Source organism: Macrosteles quadrilineatus, unplaced genomic scaffold (assembly GCF_028750875.1).
Source record: "Macrosteles quadrilineatus isolate MER2022 unplaced genomic scaffold, UCM_ALF_1.0 Scaffold_3__2_contigs__length_128488019, whole genome shotgun sequence".
Lineage (NCBI taxonomy): Eukaryota > Metazoa > Arthropoda > Insecta > Hemiptera > Cicadellidae > Macrosteles > Macrosteles quadrilineatus.
Window position 1 is genome coordinate 52,102,197 of NW_026542596.1, and position 25,451 is coordinate 52,127,647.

At 34.7% G+C, this 25,451-nt stretch overlaps 2 protein-coding genes across 9 annotated transcripts in view; one reads left to right on the forward strand and one right to left on the reverse strand.

The window, feature by feature from the left end:
- The window catches only part of LOC128988682 (facilitated trehalose transporter Tret1-2 homolog), a 63,363-nt gene extending 42,813 nt beyond the window's left edge, over nucleotides 1-20,550 (forward strand). For 3 of the 7 annotated variants that reach the window (XM_054410211.1, XM_054410209.1, XM_054410210.1), the window contains exons 2-10: nucleotides 6,866-7,050; nucleotides 7,600-7,810; nucleotides 14,876-15,001; nucleotides 15,629-15,752; nucleotides 15,969-16,142; nucleotides 16,739-16,968; nucleotides 17,561-17,710; nucleotides 18,370-18,676; nucleotides 19,148-20,550. In XM_054410211.1, coding sequence (XP_054266186.1) covers nucleotides 6,866-7,050; nucleotides 7,600-7,810; nucleotides 14,876-15,001; nucleotides 15,629-15,752; nucleotides 15,969-16,142; nucleotides 16,739-16,968; nucleotides 17,561-17,710; nucleotides 18,370-18,676; nucleotides 19,148-19,449 — 1,809 coding nt within the window. In that variant the 3' untranslated portion in view covers nucleotides 19,450-20,550. Of the gene's footprint in view, nucleotides 1-927; nucleotides 1,033-1,545; nucleotides 1,648-6,865; nucleotides 7,051-7,599; nucleotides 7,811-8,791; nucleotides 8,873-10,966; nucleotides 11,114-14,875; nucleotides 15,002-15,628; nucleotides 15,753-15,968; nucleotides 16,143-16,738; nucleotides 16,969-17,560; nucleotides 17,711-18,369; nucleotides 18,677-19,147 lie in introns of those variants that run through there. The other 4 variants (XM_054410213.1, XM_054410208.1, XM_054410215.1 and 1 more) reach the window with 4 other exon arrangements.
- The window catches only part of LOC128988683 (RING-box protein 2), a 103,468-nt gene extending 79,106 nt beyond the window's left edge, over nucleotides 1-24,362 (reverse strand). For both annotated transcript variants that reach the window (XR_008490412.1, XM_054410216.1), the window contains exon 1: nucleotides 24,147-24,362. Coding sequence is in view for 1 of the 2 variants with exons in the window: in XM_054410216.1 (XP_054266191.1) it covers nucleotides 24,147-24,267 (121 nt within the window). In the remaining variant the exon portion in view is untranslated. The remainder of the gene's footprint in view (nucleotides 1-24,146) is intronic.
- Nucleotides 24,363-25,451: the final 1,089 nt, after the last annotated feature.

The following is a 25,451-nucleotide window of genomic DNA, read 5'->3' on the forward strand; positions in this document are numbered from 1 at the left end:
CATTAAGTTTTTTAATGTATATATTTTGAAAATAAATGGAGAAAGTCCAAAGGCTATATAGCCTAGTGTTAGAATTTTGAGAAGGCAATAAATGTTTAAACGTAAAACATTTATCAGTTCCAGCCGTATATGTACAAAGAATAAATATAAGGTACTCGTAGCCCATAGTTTACATATTTTTGTATTTCTTAAACATCCACGAACGAAAAAAACATTGCATATATTAACAATCTATTTTGCGAGGTGTATGATACCGACATATATTTATATGTTTGTTATGGATTTTCATCACCGTAAAAGAAACAACAATAGTCTAAAAGACATATGATACTCTTTCACATGTATGTTAGGTTAAGAAACCCCTTACCTATCCCAATTCGCCTCCCTCAACCACTTAAAGCAGATCAATATTTCCACTTAATACTTGGGCACTTCAACGCCAACGTCGGCGTTTGCTTACTCTCAATGTTATATTTTGGATTCAATTAAGTATAGCACAAATAATAGAACCAACGATTATCTTAATTCTAAGTATCCGATTGGTGCATAGATATAATTTTTTTTATATAAAAATATTGCGTTTTACAACACGAACGATTAGGCTCTTAAACAGAAGAATTTAAGAACGTGTTGCAATTATTTGATTCTAAAACTTCAGTAATAAAAGACAGTAAAGTTATAAAAACGATAAACACTATTGATAATTATCGAATCAGTTTAGGACTAACGCATAATTTTATTACTTAAAGCCTAATTTAATCCAAAATCGGCAATGAAAGAACAAATAAAAACCGGCAAATGCCAATTATAATCAAAAGGAGTAAATTCCGGAAACTAATCAAAATCAGTCGAAATCACGGCTCGAATCACGTGAGTTGCGACCGATTTACAAAGTCCAAACAATGTTAAAGTATCACATTGTGTTAATGACGTATAAAGTGGATATCAAAAGACCTGTGACCCATTCTTGGTGATTTCGGTCAGTCTGCAAAACAAACTTTAAAGGGCAACAGCGATCTTAACGAATATTTGGTAAGATTATTAAAATAATTATTCAATAGTTAATATTTTTGACTTTTTCAGTATTCTGTACATTGTAATTAAATATTAAACACATACTATAATCGTTACAAAAACTATACATTCACTATAATTTATTCTGAACTGAAATTACTCGACATTTGTCAAAAACATTGCTTCAAAGATATATCTAGAATATTATTGAGCTTTATCTTAAAAACCAGTAACTTCTATGATTTACATTCGGAACTTTACGAAAGGGACTCGATTATAAAATAGTTCTACTATCTAAACGGAGATACTAACCTTTCATATCTTGTATGAATGGATAAATTTAGAACAATATGATATAAATGTTTAATTTATCATTTTGTTGTGCATTTACATTTGAAATACTGATTACTGGAACGTTCCAAAATCACGATAATTTTAATCACCTACTTGAGTATATAAAGATAACCAAGTATTTCTGGTCAGTCTTACATTTGAACTAAGTGAGTTTAGTACATTGGTGGTCCAGTGCTGAAAAACATACTGAAAATGTCTCACTGTGGGTTGTATCGGCTGACAAATGTGTGTGAAAGCCAAAAGATGTGGGGACCTCACTGTCATCTACAACTACCCTCTGTAAGTTACTTTTTTTATAAAAACAAACACAATTTTCTCGTTAATGAAATGTACAGACCCGAATTCCTAATAATCGTGTGTAGGCAATATACAATGCAATTATATTTCATAACTCAGGATAACGAAATGCAGTTCAACAGATAATATGCTCCCTAATATATTTATTTTAATACCATAGAAAGCGGGCCTAGTATAAATTTTAATTTCAACCACACAATCCACTTATAAAAAAAAATCACAACAGTTAATATAATTATTAATTTAGTGCTGGGTCGAACAACGCCCAATTTTTAATCACAAAATATAGCCGTATGGTTAGGTTCAAACAATTACTGTACTGTAAAATCTGCGATTTTCGACATACAGAAACAAAAACATCGCCATAAAAAACACGATAAAATGAAAAGATTAGATTATGCGCTAATAGTAACTAGTAAATTTACTTTACTATTACTGTATTGTGTTGGTCTACTCAAGTAATTTACCTACTGAACTAGTTTATAACTAAATTCTATTTAATTTAGTGAAATTTTCTATTACTGCATTGCGGTTCGCACAATATATAATCAAGAGCTAAAAATAAATTTACATATGCAAACCTAAAATTGAACCCTCAACCCCTAAAACCCCTAGTTGAACCCGTCAACTTGAAATCTTTGACTCTGGAGTGTGATGAGACCCAGCAATCCATACCCATGTTAAAATTATTATGCTAGTATTTAGAACAAAATTCGACGTAGTGCTAGAAATTTAACCAACTATTTAATCAAACCGAACAGAAAGGACAATTCGTTGTCAACTATAGCATATTTTTTGCCACACCACCAACAAAAACTAAAGAGAGAATTAAATTTTAGATAGCACACTCTTAATGTTGTTCATACAATGCAATTTTTATGGAACAAATCCACCATTGCTGGTCCATGTAGATCGGATGTCTACTTTTAGCATCCAAAATTCAATGACAGACATAATTAGGTCCACGCCTAGATGAGTTATCTAGCATACCCACGGATAGGCCTTTGTCTCACACGTTGGCGTGTAATATACTACACTATCGGTGAACATGCCGATCCATTAATCAAAATAAATCTTTCGCAAATCAGAGCAAAGTCGTAACTTGGACGGGTTCGAGGCCTAAGGCCGCACGTAGGCCTAAACCTTGACGTGTTGGACATCCCAGTACTGTACTGAGTATCCTGGAGCTTCCGTAGAGTCGAGGTTAGATGAGGCGAATCAGCTGTGAACAGGTGGAGACAAAACAGCTGATCTCGACAAGTTGTTGAGATCAGCTGTTTTGATTCAATCACGTTCACGTTTACTCTATAGCTAGCTTTAATTTTAAAATGATACATTAAATGATTGATTTATAATGATCCAGTTCTATCTTTGGTAAAAAATAGAGGGAAAAGAGAAATCTAGAATAGACCTTGTTCATACTTACTTTGATTGTTTGTTGACTTTTGGCAAACATATAAATTTATTATTGAAAATAAATGTATTACGTTCAAAACATTTAAGGCACGTGAAACGAGTTGCTTTATGGTTTTTGAGAAGGTTGAAAGGATCGAAATCGGTCATTAGTTTGGCAAATGCACAACCTTTCGTGTGAAAAGGACTTCAAAGTAATGGTTGGTGGGAAAATAAAAATGACTGTACAAACTTTTAAATGAATCTCGCTGAAATATATTTCGTTATTATTTTCACCCAGATCTTTCAAGACCTGTGAGTCAATTATGTGTGCAAAAATAACACGAGAACATATTACACAGTACATACTATGAATGTGTAGATGTTAAATATTGCATCTTTAGTGTAACACTCTACAGTTATTAACACAAACTGGGACTATCTTTTACACGATTAAACACTGTTGTAAAAAGACAAAACGTTTGTAGAAGGCTAGATATTATTTTAATACCAAACAATATTAGCTTCTACATTGTAAATTAGCTTAGCATAAACGGTGAAAAAATTAGATGTTTTCTATACTACCTAACGAAAATTACAATCAGACAACGAGACTGATTTTACGGTTGCCAAAATACTTTCTAACCTACTATAAATGCAATTCAACTCAAAATTGTAGACAAAATCTATTTAAATACGAAATAGCGTTCGTCCTATATCGACTTTATAGCTGTTATACGTGAATCGTGGGTTAGGTTATGGGGTGCAAGCGGTCTGACGCACCCACCATTCCACCCCCAGGATAGGACGGTACTGAATGGTATGGAAGGTTCTGGAAATCACCCCTACTTTCCTCCCCTCCCACCACCCAATCATCCCCTTCCTTCCCTCAGGACTGTCATTGACTACCGGCTCCTGGTTCCTGGTCCTGGTTTCTACACGTGACTACAATGCAACTACTACGGAAAATATTTACTATTGTAAGTCCTATAGGGTTATTATTGTGTAAAAATATGTGTTTTAAAATGTGTTATTTTGCAATTAGTTTTAGTTGGTTTGGAACTGTCGACTTGGTTATTATTTACATTCCCCAACTAATCTAAAACGTCCAATAAGACGTTTTTAAACTAGACTTCAACACTACAACTTTTTCAATTGACTTTTTGTCGCCGAGACTTCCTGTGGACACCACGCCTAGATTACTAGACACCAACCCTGAAAAATTCGCTTAAACACAATGACAGGGCAGTTTACTATTCTAGACATCTCGCCTAGATTACTAGACACCACTCCCAGATTACTATACGCCATTGTCAAGATTACTAGACACCACGCTCAGATACCTAACATAACCATAATCTGGGCTTGGTGTCTAGTAATCTTGGTGAGGTGTCTAGTATAGCAAACTGCCCTGTCACGATGTTTAAGCGAGTTTTTCAGGCGTGGTGTCTACAGGAAGCTTTGGCGACAAAAAAGTAATTTAAGAAAGTTGTAGTGTTGGTGTCTAGGAACGGTTTAAACACGTCTTATGTTTTAGGTGAGTTGGGGAAAGTGAATTGTTATTATTCACCATACTAAGAGTAAACATTTGCAAATCAAACAAATTGAAAATCGTTTAGTGTAATCACTGTGACTAATTATTGATCTAGCATGCACCATGTTGTGTGGCGTAATTCGATTCTTATTAAACCAGGGATGACATTTTATTTCAAAATTACTAAAGCGTTAAACAGATTATGGATTATTAAGGTTTTATACTGTAACGTTCAGCATCCAATTCAAATTAACGTGGAATAACGATAAACACTACAATCGAACTTAGTAATGAAACAATTATTCGAATTAATGATGTGTGAAGTGAGGTGCAAATAAACCAAAGGATTGCATACGATGCGGATTCCAATCTGCTTTAGCCTAAACCTACCAATATCCGTAGAAATTATCTGCTACATAAGTTTTTATGCCTAAAATGTTATGGATAACAATTTTATTTTCGTGCGTTAGCTTTATAAATTCAACATCTGTCTACGTTTACCATATACGGTTTTCAAATATTTTCATCGATCTACATTAATTCGAAATACTTAAAATTAAAAATTTTGTTTGACAATCAACTAAATTGTGTGTACTGGTAAATATTTCAGTCATGAATTACATTCGTAAAATACTTGAGTAGTTAACAATAGATGTAACTGTAATTCACAACAATGGTTATATACTCCCAGGGTTACTTACGCGTATTATGCTAACGTCTTCATAAGTTCTAGAAGCGGATGTGATCAGAATTAATCAAACGTAAACGAAAAGTCCTTGAGAACTTTCGATCAACAAATGCCTGCCAAAATTAACATTTAGTGTTCTCGAACTGTTATATAACTCCGGCTAGGTTTTCCATTGTAAATATTCCGTGGCACAAACTTAGCGGAACATGAATGATTTTGTGATAACTTTTGGAAACTATATGTACTTCCTAAATAATCAAAATCGAAAGGTAAAGACTTTGAATAAGTCATAAAACCAAGGAGATTGCGTCATTACATTGCAAATATTTTAGCTTTATCGACAAGTGTAGTTGAATGTTACGTCATATTAACATACCGTACGTACCTGTAATAAAACCTAAACTAAACATTAAATATTGACAAAAAGTTGGAAAAGAAGAATAAATGTTATCTTTCTATTCCAACCCAATTGGAATTTGTCATTATGCAACAACTAACCTCTCATAGATAATGATCAAGTTTTTTATGTGTTAATTTTGTTAACATTATGGGAACTCGAGAGTGGTTCGACAAAGATACAGCTCATGCAAAAGTGTTAAACTGTAGTGATCCACGCACTTGTGCAATTGTGTGTAAAAATGCGTATGGAATCTTTGTGACAATCTCTTAGTGTAACCTCTCGGTAAATTACTATTTGCACAACTCCAACCCTCCATGTATTGCCCACGCCTCTGACGGCTGAAAGGGTGTATTGCGTAGGTTAGGTTGGGTGGAAGCCCGCAAAGTTTGGTCCAAGGGTAATCACACTGGACACTGATAGCACTGATAGTGATACCGGAGCCGTACGGATGCTGTGAGTAACCAATGACATGTTGTAACCATGTTCAATGTAACCTCGGCTAACCTTAACCGGATAACACTAATCTTGGTTACTTAGCACTTTGATGTACCGTCCCATTTATTTTAGTAAACCCAAACGCTTTGGGAGGAAATACAGTAGCGACAAATGTACTTAGAGCGTTTTACTGTTTTAATGTATCTATATCTTGTTTATGTATTTTGAACGTTTACTAGGCGAATCAAAAGTCCCAATTTTCGATTTATTTCAAACGTTAAATTTCCAATTTTTGATTTGAGTGTTTGCAATTTTTTAAACTTTTTTAACATTGTACTAAATCTCGAAGACTCACGTGATTTTGCTATTTATGATTACACAGGTGCAAACAATTACACACCTTTACAAAAGACGTCAGTTTAAATCACATGACTAAAATATATCCAAGTGTAGGCCTACATGAGTGACGAAAATTATCTTACTGTAGAGACACTTAAAAAAGTTAACGCCTGACATACGTTGAAACATTCCCCGATGGGTCAACGGTTCCAAGACGCAACACTTTGATATTTTTTACGTATTAATATCGATAATAATCGCACAACACTTGAAGATACCCATTCCACGCTGCAACATCCGACTCGCACACTTCCCTACCCCAATTACACAAGCATCAAAATTCATCACAAGTCATCCCAAACCTTCCGCCTATCAAAAATATCGCAAAGTGCAATGGTTTATTTTGTTGCAGACAGCCTCCTCGGACTATTTGTCAGAGGACGAGCTTCAGATCATCGAGCGCGGCGGAGGACGCCTCTTCTCGTCCCATCACCGTCCTCGGCCTTCCATCGTCTCCTCGGCGACGTCCTCAGCAGCGAGCGTCGCTACCAGCGGAGGATCCACCACCGCCTTGATCAAGCAGAAGAGGAGACAAGGGTAGGTCCAAGGAGAGGTTCAACCCTCCGACGAACATACGGAAATAACTATGGCCAATGTCATTTGGATACTGAAGCAAGCCATCCTCAATAATCAGCTGAAGCCAATTAGTATTCAATTAGAGCAGAGTTTGTAGAGCCAAACACAAAGTCCTAATGTCTAAATTCTAATTTATCTCTTTTCTAGATTCTTTGACTTACTTTATGTAAATATAAATCGTAAATAAAAGAGACTTTATTTTGCAATGAGGCGGCTTTTTCGACTTGGTTTAAAAGTAGGTACTTTCGACTGAAATCAGTAATTTATCAGGCTCTATTGGTGGCTTAGTTAAACTAAGATCAATTCCTAAATCTGGCAACAGCTTTTGTGAATTGAATGTCTATAACTCATCCTCAAAGTAAAGTTTTAAGTTCAGACAAACGACAGAAATATTTCACGCAACATTATAATATCCTATCATAAAAAACATCCGAAATGACTTTGAAAACCGCCTGCATCCTCACGACCACTACACTCTGACACAATGTAACATTTCTCTCTGGTTCACAGGTACTTTACCCGCGCCAAGCCCAGGATGGACCCAGGACAACAGAAGGAGTTGAACCTCCTGCTAGCCCGTCCCCAGGTGCCCGAGATCACCGAAAAAGTCGGGGCGAAGGCCGAGGAGATGGTCAACTTTGTAGACGACAAGCCTGAGGAGCCGGCGAGTCAAACTGTGATCAACGTCGACGATCAAGAGGGTCACACCTACGTGCCTCAGGTAGGAACAAATATATGTTGTGTAGTTAGTGATCACGTCAAACTGATCAAAGGGGTTACACGCTAGTCTCTGGATGGCCACCGTTTGTAAATTGAGCTGTAAAGTGAACATGCCTCAAGTAGGAACCGTTGTCTTTGGTTGTAGACAGTGATTAATCAGGATTGGACTAATCAAAGCAGGACAAACGGTAGTCTGTGAATAGTAAGACCTACCCTGTTTGTGCTGCAGAAATGACAGTAAGGAAACCCCCTTGCGTTCAAACCTAACTAAACGGAATTCGCTGTGGAAGTAATGACTGTTCAAAGTCAAGATAAAAATGGATCAGATAATTGCATTCACGTAGGGACAGTGATTAAATCACTAACGCAGTGTAGAAATATGTTGATTGAAAATAGAGGGATAATGAATTCAACAGATCATAATGGAATGTCTAAAGACCCTAAAACACGCTGAACCGGGGCCCAACTTTCTGAAGATTTTTGTTTTGTTATTGGCAGTGGTTAGATCAGGATTAAACAGAATAATTTTGTTTGCTAAACCAGTATATTATTGATTCCTAACAGGAATGGACGAAGAATTGTCTTTTTTCGGAGATACTTTTTAACCTAACCAACCCTTATCAATATTTTAACAACTGTAAGATCAACAACAGTATGTTGCGTCTCAAAAAAATGAAAAAAAAATCAGGAAATCCATCTAGTTCCAACACAAGCCTACGGTTTTAAGCACCTAGAAATATTCCACACACAGCATCACCGCGCAAAAACCATTCTGACCACAAACAAAGGGCGGTATTCATTGGCAAAAATACTGGATCATTTGTCGCCATGTGCCCGGCTAATATTACTGATAACCGGCTAAATAGGCTGATAACAGCTCGATAACGGTTCTTTGAGTATTGACTGGTATAACACAGCTACTCAGGGTGCTGTAGACACAGACAGGGACTGCGGGGCTACATAGGCACACGGTGGTGACAGGCAACATACACAAGACATGAAGATAACCCTAGTGCGATCTGTCATTCAGCCCATCAGCGAAACATGCACTTACAATTCGCAGGCAAGAAATATTACATTAAATTATGATTAGGTTAAATTTTGTATTTTAAGTGATAGTATGATACTTGGAAATAACTCAAATACGCCATCACGATTCAAATTCAATGATAACATTCTATAATATCTGTAAGTGTACAGGTTGTAGGGTTCTTTTTTCAATAAAAAAGTTTTAAAATCATTAAATAAAACAAATATTTTTATTAATTTTAAATTCAAACGAAGATAAATATTATTACACTTTTAAATTGATACTTGCAGCTAGGTTTCAAATTATAAACATATATTTAACTAAATAATTTTGAAATCTTGTAAAAACATTGTATTAAGCTATAAATTAAGTGCTCGTATTTCAATTATGAACCAAATATCACGAATTTCAAATATAAAGTAACACATTTTATCATTTTACACCTATGATTAAATTATCAAATATGCCTATTTAAGTTATTATTTAGGTGTGCGGACCAATTAAAAAATTTCACATTTCAAATAATTTTGAGTAACGTATGAGTTTATAAATGAAGGGGCAAGTAGTAATTTAATTAATTAACAGAAAAAAGTAATAAAAACTAAAATATCGTATAGGGGTAGCAAACCGGTGATATTTGTACATCAATAAATAAAATCAACTATTTTTCTTTTCCAAGAATTATACGGTAGCGCCGGAACTTACATCAGTACATTAATCTGACAGGCTGATGTAACTTGGTCGATAACTTAGTAATGACTATTAATACAACATCCACGAGAGAACCATCTTATAAATACGAAAATTATTTTAGACATTAAGACACAGTGACATTAACACAACAATCTCATTTCGCATCTTACATATTGCAATCTTCACAATCTGACGCGGCAAGTTTGAATTCGAATTCTTTGCACATCGGGCTGTAAAAAGGGCGGGAGTTTTACCAAAAAGGCCGCGCGTTGGCGCGTCTACCCAACCCCGAGGTCAAAATGTTACCTTCGATGACTCGACAATAGTTAGCATCTCGACATTGTTCTTGGAATAACAATCAAAAAGTAATTAAGCTTGAATATATTTTGTGCGTGGATTCAGAGAGATATTTAACATATTAATGTTTTTGTTTTAAAACAAAAATGCAAACATTTTACTGAATTAAACAGTTGTTTAGAATCAGGATTTCACAAAATATTATTCTCTTTCAGAGAATTAAACGGTGTACATAATTTGCTTGTGTAGTAAAACTGTAAATAATCACCTTATTTCCATAAATAAAATTAAATCCCTATCGTTTACATGAGAAAAATTCAAAACGAAAGTGTTAAAATTTAAAACAAATTCATTCTAAAATTTACAAAATTATTGTGAAATGACCGCAATTTCCTGTAATCTCATTCTGTGTATGACAATTTAATCCAAATCAATCATACTTTAGTTATAAATCATATAGTTTTACTATTTTACTACCTAGGTTTATATATATTTATTTAACTATACCATTTAAACATAGGTTAACCAGTAAACAAAACACGAATTGCCTACGAATTAAAAATCCATTTTATCAATTTCCCTGATAAATGTATTTTTCACGAAAGCACAAACATGACCAAAAACTAACTGCATAATAATACAAATTTATTTTTTGTTTTCTATAGTAGTGATGGTTTTTAAGCTTAATCACAAAAAAACTAATTAGGTACATAATATACGAAATCGTTGTACAGTATTTGATTTATTTATTAATGTTTCATAAAATAGGTTAAATATAGTTCGTTTTAGGTTAAAAATGCTGGTGTCTATACATAATACACAAAATTATTAATTTCTATTATCATATCCTATTACTGAAAAACCCATCCCATCACAATAACTACATTCTAATTTAAAACTCAAATAACGTTGTACACAATGGTTTTCCGTTTTTGTTTACAAATAAAATATCTAACGAAAAACTGAGCATTCAGTGCATACTTTCGGGTTCATGCCGTCACAATAACCACTTAAATCATTGACGACTTTCGGTGGGTGGCGCTTCGCGGCGTGGGGTGTAAACGTAAGGCGCTAGGAGGAGGGAGGGGGGTAGTGTCCCCTGCTATATAGTCGGCAGCGTTGTCGTGCAGCTATAGTGCTATACTGGTGTTCGCGACTGATACTGATAGCTGATAGTTGCTGATAGTCATCATGAAGGTGCTGATGCGAGCTGATACCCACTCCAACATACAGGTCACTGTGTTCGACGACACATCCGTCAAACCAAACTTCACTTTTTCTCAGGTGACATTTTCTCAAATAATTAGAAAAATCGTATGTAATGGTTATTTTGGTTGTTTTAAGTTGCTCGCTGTTTCAAACTAGAATAATGATTAGGATTTTCCTGCAACAATTATATGTGAAATAAATAATACCTGTTCAAAATAAAAGAGTAAAAAAAGCTTTTTAAAAAAATGTTTATAAATTATGTTTGAAAATAATATAAGATAAATCAAGTTGTAGCCTGGAACTGAATTAATCAAAGACGGCTCAAATTAACTGTAAATCAGTAGAACTAGCTATTTAGAAAAAACATTATGAATTATGTTTTTATTTTTCAAAATAGCACCTACCTAGAGGTGTAATATATAACAGCATGAAATGCGATAAACTATTCAAATAGTAAAACTGGCTCAATTTAATTAACTACTACAGTGCGTATTTAAAAGCAAATTTTTGTTATAATCATTGCTCATCAATACTAATTCGTTTGATAAATTCAACTCTCAAATTACTCACGAGCAATGCATTTTTGGTAAGGTATAAAATATAATGATAAAATAACAAATTCGCAAAATAAGAATTGTGTGTTCAAATTGTGTTGCACAAATGAACCTTGCCGCTCGTTGGGGGTTGAAAAGAGAGGTTAGCGTCCGGAGCTACATCTACCACGTGTTTGACCTAGGCAGCAAATACCGGAGCTAGCCATAAACACGCTGATAATTGTACATGGTACATCTCATATACGTATCACTTATATTGCTACGTATTATGTAGTTTGCACTACATAACATAGTGGGTGTGATATTTTTAGAATAGGGTAAACCTTCTTGTAGGTATATTATATTTAAACAGAGTAGGATAATAAGTTACCTTTTTTTAGTTAGACTTACAATAGGGGTGTAAAAGGACCGGGGCGTGGGGTTCCCGGGATTGTATCTGCGATGTTGTCGGTTTTCGGCGGAGTTGCCAAATCGGTTCGATTTAGTTTCCATTTCATAGTTTTGAAAAGGATATAATTGTTGAAGTCTTCTTTTATGTCATCTGTCAGGTCCATATTCGGTTACATGTTAATATATTTGGTAGCTTCTCTGTATTTCAGCTGTGACTTTATAGGTACTAGATAAATTTGTGAGGGCATTGGGGAGTGTTATTGTGCTTGACTTGGTATAAATAAAAAAAATAAAGTGTCAATTATTCACCGTGAAATAATGCAATATAAGTAGGTAAACGTTATGAGGATACATAATGTACAACTATCTGAATTTTACACACTCGGCCAAATATTAAGACAAAATATAAGAAGTGAACCCGTTAGATCTTAATACAGTACATAAATATAGTTTTATATTGCATATTCTCAAAGTTAAGTTATGAAATGGGGCAATATGCTTAGTAAATGTAGCAGAGCAAACTACTGTACTAAATTGTATTTAAAAAAAGATGTGCGTTTTTTTTTGAGAGGGGAAATATCTAGAAATTGAAGACATTTTTACGCAAGATAATTTTAATTTTTAGTGCGTTGAAAAGAGTTTAACATAATATTTCTTCATTGGCATTATAAGTAAACTAATTAGTTACATGAATTTAACAAGCTAAAATTCAATTTGTACATTTTTTTTTCTAAAGCCATGAAACCTATGTACGTCAAAGTCTACAAACCTATCCACTAATCCACTTATTTACAAATCTCGACGTATTTGACTAGTGACATTGAACATTTGTAGAGCAATGTTTGTTAAGTTACCAAAACACACCGATTTAAACTGTATATTGATTCGAATTTTAGCCTAAATCCCTCAAAGGATTTAAATGAAAAGCATGTTAACATTATGTTACGAGCAATATAACTACAATGGTTGAGGCTATTTACTAAGTAAAAAAATGCATCCATCTATGATTTCGGATAATCTAATTTTTATAGTTATCGTCGTGTTATTGTTGTATAATTTTATTTTACACACTATTACATACGCCAGTTACAATCTTTATGATCGTTTATTGTCTAGTATTTTATATTTTAGGTATTCTTTAAAGTGATGCGACACGTTTTAGTTACAATCCGCAGTTGGATTTATTTTTTATTAATTCAGATAAAAAAATTACTTAACATTTTAACATATGCATTTGAAATTTTTTACGTTTATTATAAGGGAAAGGTATAAAAGCTGTTGCATAGTATGAATTTAATTCCCAGACAAAATAACATCTGGATCCAGAAACTATCTGGCTTGCAGTAGAACCATCGACAATTGAAGGCGAACACTACAACAGTGTCTATACATATTCAATTTTAACTTATAACTAACCAAATCAACACTAATTACATGACAAAATCAACCGAAACGCGCGATCTCGCAAACACTATAAAGATAAGGCGATTTGTCGCAGATATTCAGACACATTAACCCTGAACAGTTAGCGTATCAATGAACACAAGCTACGCAACTTGAATGAACACTTGAACACGACAGTCGGCTCACGACTTCACCTTCGTGTTCAGTACTTCCGTCAACACGTAGGAACCGACGTTTTGTACGTTTAGATTTTGCTAATCAAAGACGCCGGTAGATCAAGGGGTTGTGAATGGCTTGTTTTGTCTGCAACTGAAGGGTAAACGTGCGTTTTTTTCATTTAGAAGGTCAGGTAAAGTTTTGTATTAGAAGATGTGTAATCATTATGTTTTAGAATTTGCGACAATACGTTGAGTCCCGACTTGAATATATATATATATATTTTTTTTCTATTCGTGCTGATAAAAAATCATCCACAGCATTGAAATAATGTTAATATTTACAAGAGTTTGTTTATGTTAAATACAACTGTCTGGTGATTATTATCGATTTTTAATATCCCTTTTACACTTGTATAAACATGATCCAGAGGCTAAATATTATTTAAATACCATACCAAAATATTATATACATATATACCAATTAAACGTTTTGCTTGATTGCAACAAAGAATATTTAATCTATAGAAACAAAAATAATAAATAGAACATATTTTCCCTTGATTTTGACAAAAATAATATTTTCTGCAGTGTGATTTCCCAAAACAGTTGAAACTGCAAAACCAAAAAAAATTGGTAAATTATTGTGCTGTACTATTGGATGGATTTTTTTGACATTGGAAATGTTAAGAGTGAAATTATTAATAACCTTCAACATATTACTAGGTACACAACTGCCTCTGACTTATATCACTACTGTCAACAAAACCTAACTCATCACACACAACATTGCTACATTCAGAACATCTGGGCAAACACAGTCTTTTGTAACGTTTGATTGTCAGATCAGCAAATCAACATTGGGGAAAAGTTAAATAAACTGCAAATTAAATCAAGTCAATTGTTCTTTCTATACTGTAATAAAATTAAGTCCCGCAAATCACTTTTGGATACACAATTAATATCCCATATTGGACCAACTGTAAAATATTTGTCAAGGAAATAAACATTGATGAATAAGCCACTCACATTATGCCACCATACAATTTCCTCTTTTAGTTTCTAAAACTGTGATAGTTTACGTGACAGTTTAGATGCTACAGTTAACAATAAGTCCTTAAAGTTTAACGTGGCTAAAAAGTTCAGTGGTTGACAAGAGCACACTCTTTAAATGTATACTTTCAATTTTTACTAAAAAAACTGGCTTCAGATTTAACTTGTGAGTGGGACATCTACTATTTCTATCAATATCCAAAGGCCGAAAGCACAATGTTGTATTGTGATTGACATTCCATCACCAAACTGTCAAATGCTGACAAACTGTTTCATTACAGGTGCTGGCAGCAATCTCTGTGTCCCTGGGTTCCATGATCGTGGGATTCGTCAGTTCCTACACTTCACCTGCCATTCCTTCCATGAAAGATCAACCTGGGGCACTAGGTCACATTACGGAGAACCATGTAAGTTTTCAAGATCATCCAATTAAACCTGGAGCGGTTCAAGTTCCTCGACATCATTCAAGATGCTAAAATTTCATTTCAGTTCATTCAAAGAGGCTCAACTCAACATAATATGTATCAAATAAAAAAGTAACTTTAAAGTGTCTAACACAAACACATTAAGGCATGTTTATCAGATTAAATCTCAATGACCTTTCAACTAACACAATGTTACACTGTCCAACGCCACGTATCATTGATTGACGTCAGTCAAAGAGTGTTTGGCATTACAGATCAATTGAGGATCGAGCCTCCTATAATTGACCAATCAAAGACAGACCTCTGATACGAGTCAATTCAATCCACCAGATCGACAGACGCCTCACTTGATAAACAATTTGGACTGTCTCAATGCAATGACGCCACAGCAACTTGGTGCGTCTGGGAAGTTTCCACTACCTTTTGCACAAACAGTGATTCCCAATTGGAAACATTTGTACCCAAACAAGTTGAACAAGTTAACTATCCTTTTTCTTTAAAATTGATTATTAGTACGTATTCAGGATTCTAACCAAACCTATGACCATAAATTACGTTATTGATTCTGAATTACTTCATCTTTTTCAACAATATTTTTTCATTTTACAGGAGTCCTGGATCGGTAGTTTACTGCCACTCTTTGCCATCTTTGGAGGTATGATAGGAGGTCCAGCAATCGACAGGATAGGTCGCAAAACCACTATTCTTCTGACAGCATTTCCTTTCCTACTTTGTAAGTATGCAATACTATTGCTCTACTTTCTCCAACAATGTTATTGAGCTTTTCTAGATTTTAGCTAAACAAGACCTTGGACACAATTCAGAAATGCTTATGAAACTTGAGCCGATCTTTGTGATTGTAGATTTCCCTACTTCTATTTCAAATCAAACTTTGATGCTCCTCCTGTCAAAGATCAAACAGTTTTTACACCACTGTTTTTTTCTGCAGCGTTCATGCTGATCGCCTTTGCCATGAACATCGGCATGGTGTATGCGGGAAGATGTATTGCTGGGTTCTGTACTGGTATCATCACCCTGGCTCTACCTGTCTACCTTGGGGAGACAATCCAGTCAGAAGTCAGAGGCATTCTAGGACTGCTGCCAACATCTGTTGGTAATCTAGGTGAGTTATCCATTAAACTTCCAAAAGCAAAATAATTTACAAGACTCAGTCAAATTTAACATTCTATAAAATAAACTATGTGTAAAAATAAATGGTCTTAGTTCTCAAATATTCTCTACTTAAGAGGTCTTAAACATTTGGCTAAGAAAAAGTTGTTTTTTCATTGCAGTTTACTTCAGATGATAGATTTTGTAGACTTGGAGATTAGTACCAGATAAGATGGTTTATAAAAATATCTAAAAAATACCATTTCTAATTAAGTATATCTTATATACAAAATGTAATTTGTGGCTTAAATATTTAGAATAAACTATCTGTTTAGGATCACCTTAAATTTACACAATTTTTACTGTAGAAAGGAAATTTGGAATGGTTTACTAGAATATTGTAAAATATTTTGGCTGAGTTACAATAACTAGTCCTCAGCTCTAACTCTGCTAATTTTGAATTCTTTGCAACATTATTTTACCGTAACAGCTTCAAATTTACTTCAGTAGAGGTACATACAATTTACATTATTTTATTTCTTGACTCTTAGTAGCTCTCTGAGGAATCTAAATTATGTATATAAATCTACAGCCTACATCCTGTTCCAGGTATCCTCGTATGTTTCTTCTCCGGCAAGTACCTCAACTGGTCAAACCTAGCTCTAGTCGGAGCTGCCATCCCCATCCCCTTCATCATCTGTATGTTCCTCATCCCCGAGACTCCTCGTTGGTACATCGGCAAGGAGAAGAAGAAGCGAGCTCGTAAGGCCCTGCAGTGGCTGAGAGGCAGATACACCGACGTTAGCCAGGAGTTCAGCGAGATTGAGAAAAACCACCATGTAAGATTGATAAATACTGTTGTTTAAATTTAAAATTTGGTTCGAAGCATGATTCTGGAATATCCAATCTTATTTAAAGGTTGTAGAGTGCATTTGGTATGTATGGAAGTGGAAGACTGGGCAGATGTATTTTAAAGGTTTGTACATAAAAGATTATCAAGCAAAAGGGTTGACTAAGTATCAATATTTACACGGTGTCTAGAACTGACGGGATGAACCTGTACTTATTCTGACAACCTGATAATTTACTGAATGTAAACAATATCTGTCTTAGAGAACTCAAATATACCTGTAGGATCTAACAGTCATGATTATTAGATTTTAAAACAATCTTCTACATATCAGACAATAGGTTTCAAGCCTAGCCACTGTCAAAATATAAAGCCTTGGTTGTTTTGCCAAGCCTTGGTTGATCAAAATTTGATCTGTATTTTACAAAAATGTTTCAAAACGCCTCAATAGTAGAAAATATAACTACAAGTAAATCTTAAGGAAGGTTAGAACATCAATAATTCTTTATCTGCAATGAATCTGCTACAATGGCATCTCACATTGGTTTATTCAACATTCAAACTTGTATTTCAATTGACAGGAGTCCCAGCTGGAAGATTCAAACCCTGGTCTAGGAGAGCTGTTTTCCCGCCGTTACGCAAAGCCTCTGGTCATTTCCATGGGACTTATGCTGTTCCAACAGATGAGTGGAATCAACGCTGTCATGTTCTACACTGTGGACATCTTTAAGGTAGGAAATTAAAAATTTTACTACTTCTTTTAATAACATAATTACCAATACATCAACTGTTTAAGTCTCAACTACAGCACATATTTTCAGAACCTGGCTAGATAATAATCTATATACAAACAATTATCGGAAATCATTATTTCAAACTTGAGATGGCTCCAAGCAACATGCCAGTCCTCCACTGCACTTTTGCTTAAATTTTTGGGCATAAAAGTTTTTTAAATTAGTTAAAGCATTATAATGTTTCATTTTAAGTCCATTCAGTTTTTCATTCACGTGTCTTTGAACTACAATAATCTTATTTCTTTCATGATCATTGTTTGCTACTTAAGCCCAGACCCTATGCTCTTCCAACTACTGTAACTGAATACACTTTTTCTTGTTCTAAAAATGGCGTAATTTTTCCAGAGATGTACGATTAGTTCCATCTCAATTGAAATCCCTCAAATGGCTAACTCATTTCCTATTTCAAAAATCAATTTACATCCTTTCAAGTCCTTTCAAATAAAGCTACCTACTAAAAAAGCACAACTTTCAGCTTATGGCGAGAGTGGTGACTCAGTATATTTTTAAGGTACGGTATCCAATTTTCATTTCAAAAAAATGAATGCTCCTCATTTATAAATCCCAGTAGTCTTAACATCTCTGTAAATTTGCAGGCAAGTAAGAGCTCCATTGACAACAACCTCTGCACCATCATCATTGCTCTAGTGAACCTCGTTACAGTCTTTGTCAGCTCTGCTCTGATTGATCGTCTTGGTCGCAAGATCCTTCTCTACCTGTCCGGCAGCCTTATGACAGTCACCATCACTTCCCTCGGAATCTACTTCTACTTCAGAGAGTACACGAGTGTGGACATGGACCATCTGGGGTGGATTCCTCTTGTCAGCTTCATCGTATACATTATCGGATTCTCCATCGGATTTGGCCCCATTCCTTGGCTCATGATGGGAGAAATTCTGCCTGGTAAGTGTGTTGTGAGATTTTTTGCACTAACTCTAAGTTAGCAGCTAACTATAAGGATAAGTTCTGAATTCTGAAAGTTAGATTGTGTAGAATTTGTGTTGCGCAAACCAAGTGAAGTTTAAAATACAGTAATGGACACTCATTGTTCATTTTCTGCTTGAAATCATACACATTACACAAACAAAAGATTTGATGAAAAGTTTTTAGCCTTGATGGAATTGTTGGGCTGAACTAAAAGCGAGGTTCCTACTTTGTAGCAATTAAGATAATATAATATAAAGCACCCCTGTAGATGAAAAAAAGTAAATAGTAAATTATTGGCTAGTTATTTCTGCTGGTTCTGATTTGATCTATTCCTTCTGCAAGCATTTAAAAATGTTCTTCTAGTCTGAATATCAAAACGATCAGATTAAATGGTAAATTTTAGTAAACTTAAGGCAATGTTCTAACAATCCTTTTCTTTTTTTACAGCCAGAATCAGAGGATCAGCTGCTTCCATTGCCACCAGTTTTAACTGGTTCACCACATTCTTCATCACCAAGACCTTCAAAGACTTTGGCAGCCAATGGGGCTACAGCATGCCGTTCCTCATGTACGGCGCTTGCTGCTTCATAAGTCTTTTCTTCGTGTTCTACTGCGTTCCCGAAACACAAGGCAAGAGCCTGGAAGACATCGAGAGGAATCTGATCGGTGAAGGTCCCAAGATTCCAGTCAGAACGGCCAGAAGAATGAGCTCCATCGCTAACCTGAAGCCAACTCCCATAGCGATATAAGTACGTCGCGATATAGCGATATTGCTGTTACGTTGTTGCCAGTCATCCTGTACAAAGATAATTTTGAGGATTGAGATGTATATAGGATTGAGATTGATTGTGTAGAGCACAAAGGTAGTCTTCCATCACTCGGTGGAGCTGAGTTGTTGAAATTTATTTCAATCTTTCTTGATTCATATTGAATTTGAATCTGATTAAGACAATTAACTGTAGAAGTTATGCGTGTACTTATATTTAAAATTCGTTCTTATGACATTCCAAAATCATACTGACATTCCGTTCCTCAAGAAAGATCTGAGAATTTGAATCTTTAGTCTTAAGGCTGTTCTGCTAGGAAGGTTAAGCTTTGGTTAGAACCGAAGGGCGCCGAGTGAGAATAATGACAACGTTTTGGTTGTCCAGTGATGTTTATTATAAAGTCAGGGTTTAGTGTTACCAGTTAATGATTCGCTATTGTACATATTGTTGTTAATAATGTTATTATTGTTATAAATTATTTTTGTTGCTTCGTTAGTCGTCAGCACTGATCTGTGAGCCAAGGTTGACTTGCGGCGGACTGATTTTGATATGGATTCAGCATTTAATATCAAAATATTAACTAGTTTTAGTGAGAATTACTTCATAACTTAGCCATTATAGACATCTACTAAATTATTGTAGTGTAATAAGTGCCTTTCCTGATATTATAGATACATTAGAGACTGTTTATATTTTGATACTGCAGTTGCAAATTTATGTTGAATTTAAGTCCAAAGCCGTTTCTATCCTTAAAACGTTTGTTAATAACAGAACTAGTTTTAGCTTTCTAAAACTTATATTCAAGTATAAATCAAAACTACTTTCTTATTGACCTGAACTAGTTATATTACTAGTAAATAAATTCATTACCCATATCATGTTTTGATTTTAAAATTAGTAACGTGTGCAATTTGAAACTCTTGGTCAACCTTTTGTATGGACTTTTTCAACATAAGTTTGCAAAATGGGATATAAAATGAGAATTACATTGTGTTAACTTATTTTTTATTTTATCTTAGGGATATAGATAGACGAATTGTATTTATACCTACTAAATAAAGTATTGTGATCATTTTTAAACAAGGAATCCATTTTATTTGTCACCCAAAAAATTAAAAACAACTTCAAAGCAAAGGAATTAGGCACGGCCGAAATTAAGCTAGGTACTTACATGATTCTACTTAGGTTGGTCATATACAGTCTCTGACCAAATGTTGCCTATACCATCATGTTTACATGCTTATGAAATCTATATTGTTATACGTGAAACTTTGTAAACAAGGCTTTTTTTGTTTTAAGATTTTACCCTTCAAATTATATACCAAAACGTGTGTCTAGTTGTATAGATTTTTCAAACTGGCCATAATTTTTTTTTAAAAGTCACTTGGGCTCTGCAAAGTTCCCATGTTATCCTTATGAAAAACATAGGCCTATTTGTTTACATTATGATCAGAGCTGGATAATTTAATTGCTGTTAAATATTTTATTTGCAATTTAAGGAAACGTGTGCTACAAACATTTTACTGACTTGGTTGAATTGAAATATTTACTATTTGAATTTAAATTTATTCCCGAGTTGGCGTAAATATTACAATGGTAAAAAGCGAGAAAGCCTTGACAATTTGATATACTAAAAAGAAAAATGAAGGCTATGAGTGGGAAACATTTGTAGAAAACACCAAAAAACAAGATCAGCTTTTGAAAAATTATTAGATATTTACACGATATGTTGATTACATCGAACTGTAATGTACATCGTGAGTATTTCCATAATCTTTCAGTTGACTCTTTTAAAGTCATCGGGAATTATGACTGTTATTCTTTTTAAAATAACGCCTGTAATACTTCGCAATTGCTCGAATTCGAGCAACAAGTACAATAGTTTAAAATTAATTAATTTTGCTTGTTATTGTGTAGTTCACAACGGAGAAAGTCACATTGAGAACTCAAGCTAATCCTTAAATCCACCAATAGAAATCTTTACAAACTGTTGATTAAAACCTAAATAGTGCTATTGAATTAGCCCATAACTGTTTTACACATCACTTCAGGCTAGTTCTAGAAGGTCGAGGCATACCCATTAGTGATTGGCAGGATTTGAACACGGGACCTCGGGCTTGGTGTGAGTTGTAGTGAACATGTTAGTGAAAGTACCTTTAATACAATAAGGGGTTTCTCTGTAACATCCTGTTTCACTTGATTTGTCCTAAAAACAAATTTTTAAAAGATCGAGATGTCATTTTGATGCAAAGAGACGAATGGTAGGTAATTGAAAAGGTAATCTCCTTTGAATTTTTGTGCCGTCCATTGATTTATTTCTATAGAAACTATTGAAGGTAGTACTGGAAGAAAAACATTTATTAAATAAGTTAATAATTATTGACTCAAAACTTTTGCAAGCCTTCTCATGGCCCGGTAGCATTTGGATAATTTTGTTGTTTATCTTTCCAACTAGCTGTACCCGCGGGCTTTGCCCCGTTTAACTTCATAAGTGACGCATGGCTCAATCACGTCCTGGTTGAAGTTTGTTCGCTACGCTCACTCACCTTTAGGTTGGAGCTCGTTCGCTGCGCTCACTTGCCTTCAGATTAGCTCGTTCGCTACGCTAACTCGCCTCTAGGTTGAAGTTCGTTCGCTACGCTCACTCACCTTTTGGTTGCAAATTAGGTGTTGTCATAAATAAAAAATAATAATGCTGCACCCTGTTGGTAATCCTTGTAACTTTAATGCTATTGAAAATCATAGAACAGAACCAACATGTTTAATTGAAACAGCTGTTAAGATTCTTTAATTCCTTTTAAATATGAAAATTCATAAGATTAACATGGGAAACTCCAGAGCCACTGGGGCGGAGCCCGAAAGCCCGATCAGAATAAAAACTACTTAGTTTTCTTATTTAATGCCCAAATAATCGGTGTACCGAATTTCAGCTTCCTAGGTTAATGGGAAGTGGGAGAATTAGTGATGAGTGAGTGAGTGAGTCAGTCAGTGAGTCAGTGAGGGCTTTGCCTTTTATATATTTAGATTTCAGCATTAATTGGAGCAAGGATAGCTCAGTATTTAACATTTTCTAATATTGTCCGCTTGCAATGTGGGTGCATAATGCTGATTCAATAATAATTCTCATCCACTGACATGGCAACTTTATAGGTTTGAGGAATTTCAGGCTTCAGTGCGCTGACAATTTTTAAAACAGGAATTTCCGCACAATTCCCGTTTTTCAGGCTCTTCCTTGCTCGTCATAAGTATATTTCCGACACAAAACACCAGATGGATGTGCACATTCGCCCATAAGCGTGTTTCCTCTGCACCTTACTTCTTTGTGGTACTACCGTTTAAAGGTGTGACAATGATTTTTTCCATGCTGTGGTAGGAAAAATGTACATTTTAAGACTACACAGTAATTAGCAATTCAAGTGGAAAAGTGTAAACACCAATAAGTACCTCCTAGTACTAGCCCTTGTTTCAAACTATTTTTGTGCCTTTCACTGACAAATGTGCCTTTCATTACTAGAAATCAGTACTAGAATGGCTCCCTAAAGTTCCTAAGGTTCTCGTCAAGTTACAAATCTACAACATAGTTAGTTTTTGTCTTCAAAAGCATAAGTTAAGACTAATAACAGTTTTCCAAACACAACAGAAAATTATATTGATAGTAACTTAGCCTGTTTGTTTTATTCAATGCTGCTTTCAATATATAATACATTTAACCTATGGGATAAGAAAAGTCAACTTGAGAGGTTTGTTTTTAAATAGGCTACTTTTAGACTGTCACACTTTCAAATTTATCAGTTTAATCCTAAAAACTGAAACCTATATTACCTAAGGTAAGGTCAAATGCTAAATAGTTACATAGGCTATATAAGTTTGATTGACAAATAAATAAAAAAAGCAGAGAAAGTGAATGTACTCTACTTGTAAATAGGCTTGATAACAACTAAAATTATGCTAAGATGATCGCAGCAGTGAATTGATGAATGTGTCGAACTATCTGGGGGTGGATTTTTCAAGAATCAACAGTAATTTAATTCAAATGTAGGCCTACGCAATAATGTAGAATTAGGGTAGCAAACGAGCTAACCTGAAGGCAAGTGAGCGCAGCGAACAAGCTCTAACCTAAAGGTGATTGAGCATAGCGAACGAACTTCAAACAGGACGTGATTGAGCCATGCAAACGAGCTCATCTTGAAAATGAACGAGCATTTGACATAAAACCACATTAGGACAGGACGACGTCTGTCGGGCCAGCTAGTTCTGTATATAAATCAAACTGTAAAACTGGACATTGTTTTCAACGCTATCATATTTGTAATATTTTGTATTGGTGTATTGCCGTTTGCAATAAATAAATAAATAAAAACCTGAGATGAGATGAATACAACAGCTAGGCTTAAGTTACCTAGTATGAGACTGATTTAAGATCTTTGATGACGGAGGTGCCAAAATTAAGTTAGCCTAAGTTATCTGCTGAGCCCCCTGACCTGAGCCTAAATATAATCTCACTACTGTGAAAAAAACTTGATTCGAAATCATATTTTTTCAATTGCGGTCTGAGGTCTAGGCTGGACAGTAAAAACAATAATTAAAAATAATTTTTAAGAGTGTAGTTTATATTATACCATTGACTAATTGGATAGAGTCAAAGATTATACATAGGCCTAACTAACCTAAAAACTCACCCATCACTTGAACACGACAAATGGCACAAGTATCACATTCTACGTCCCAGCTCCACATAGCAACAGCATTCCACTTTTTTAAAGAAAACATTTTGTCAGATTTCGAACTATCTGATTCCATAAATTCTAAACACAAATTAGCAAACTACAATCCGAAATATACAGTATAGACAACGGACAACAGACAAAACAAAACAGTCTACCACCACCACCAGTACCAGCAGTTGACAGAAGCTAGCAGAACAGAAGCAAAAAAAAACCCAATTTGACAGCATGACAGCTGATAGAAATTGTTGATAGTTTTACTGGAAGTCCTGGATACAAGGCCATGGATTAAATAATAGCGAGAAGCTTCAGCAATTATATTATACATATTTCATGGTGATACCACATTTTTTTATTCTCCCTCAAAACGTATACAACAAAAGCCTTTTTGTCATATAATTTGACAACAGACTGCTAAACAAACCCTTTTTCTGTATTTATAGTCAGGGTATTTATGGACCCCCTAATATACGCTTGGATTTTACCAATGAAATATACCTGTCATTTATTTCTCTTTAGTAGTTTAAACTTTTAGATCTTTGTCTGAACAATTTTAATTCATCTTCGTAGGCTGGGTCAGTGCTCAGTGGGTCATAAAAGTCTTATGATAAGACGCATATTTTTAGCCTAAAACCCACACAGAGCAGTACAGGATATTCCCAGGATATCTTGGAACCCTATTTTTGAAATGGTTGTGTTTTTTTTTTTTTTTTAGAGGTTGGTGACCTCTTTTAACCTTGCCCGTCCACATAGACTAAGTAGACTTCTCATCCCATTGTAAATTTTGAAGCACGTTTTTCGTGTCTAGTTCATGTACGTGACACAAAGGCGCTAGTGTCGATGAAACTTTGTTTCCATAATTTTAGGGTAATTTCTTGATTTGTGCTTTACTTTTTGGTTATATAACTAGGGGACAAGTTATTGTTTATGATTAGATCGTATTATTTGGTTAAACGAGGTTTTAAATGGCTGTAATAACGGGAAACAAATTGTAAACAAAACACGACCTCTACATAAACCGTACATGAACTAACAATAAAATTGTCTTCAGCTGTTCCATAAGGATGAGAAATCTACTAAGGGAGTATGTTTCTACAGATCTGTGCGTGGAACGTATATCCAGCAAAGCAAGGGGCGAGCCGGTACAGTGCGAAGGTGGAACTGTACTGATAAATTTTAGTGGCATGCAGTGACCATAAGATCCGACTTGGGCCCGAAGTCCGTGAAGCTACGAACACTAACTGAGCCACCGATGTAGTA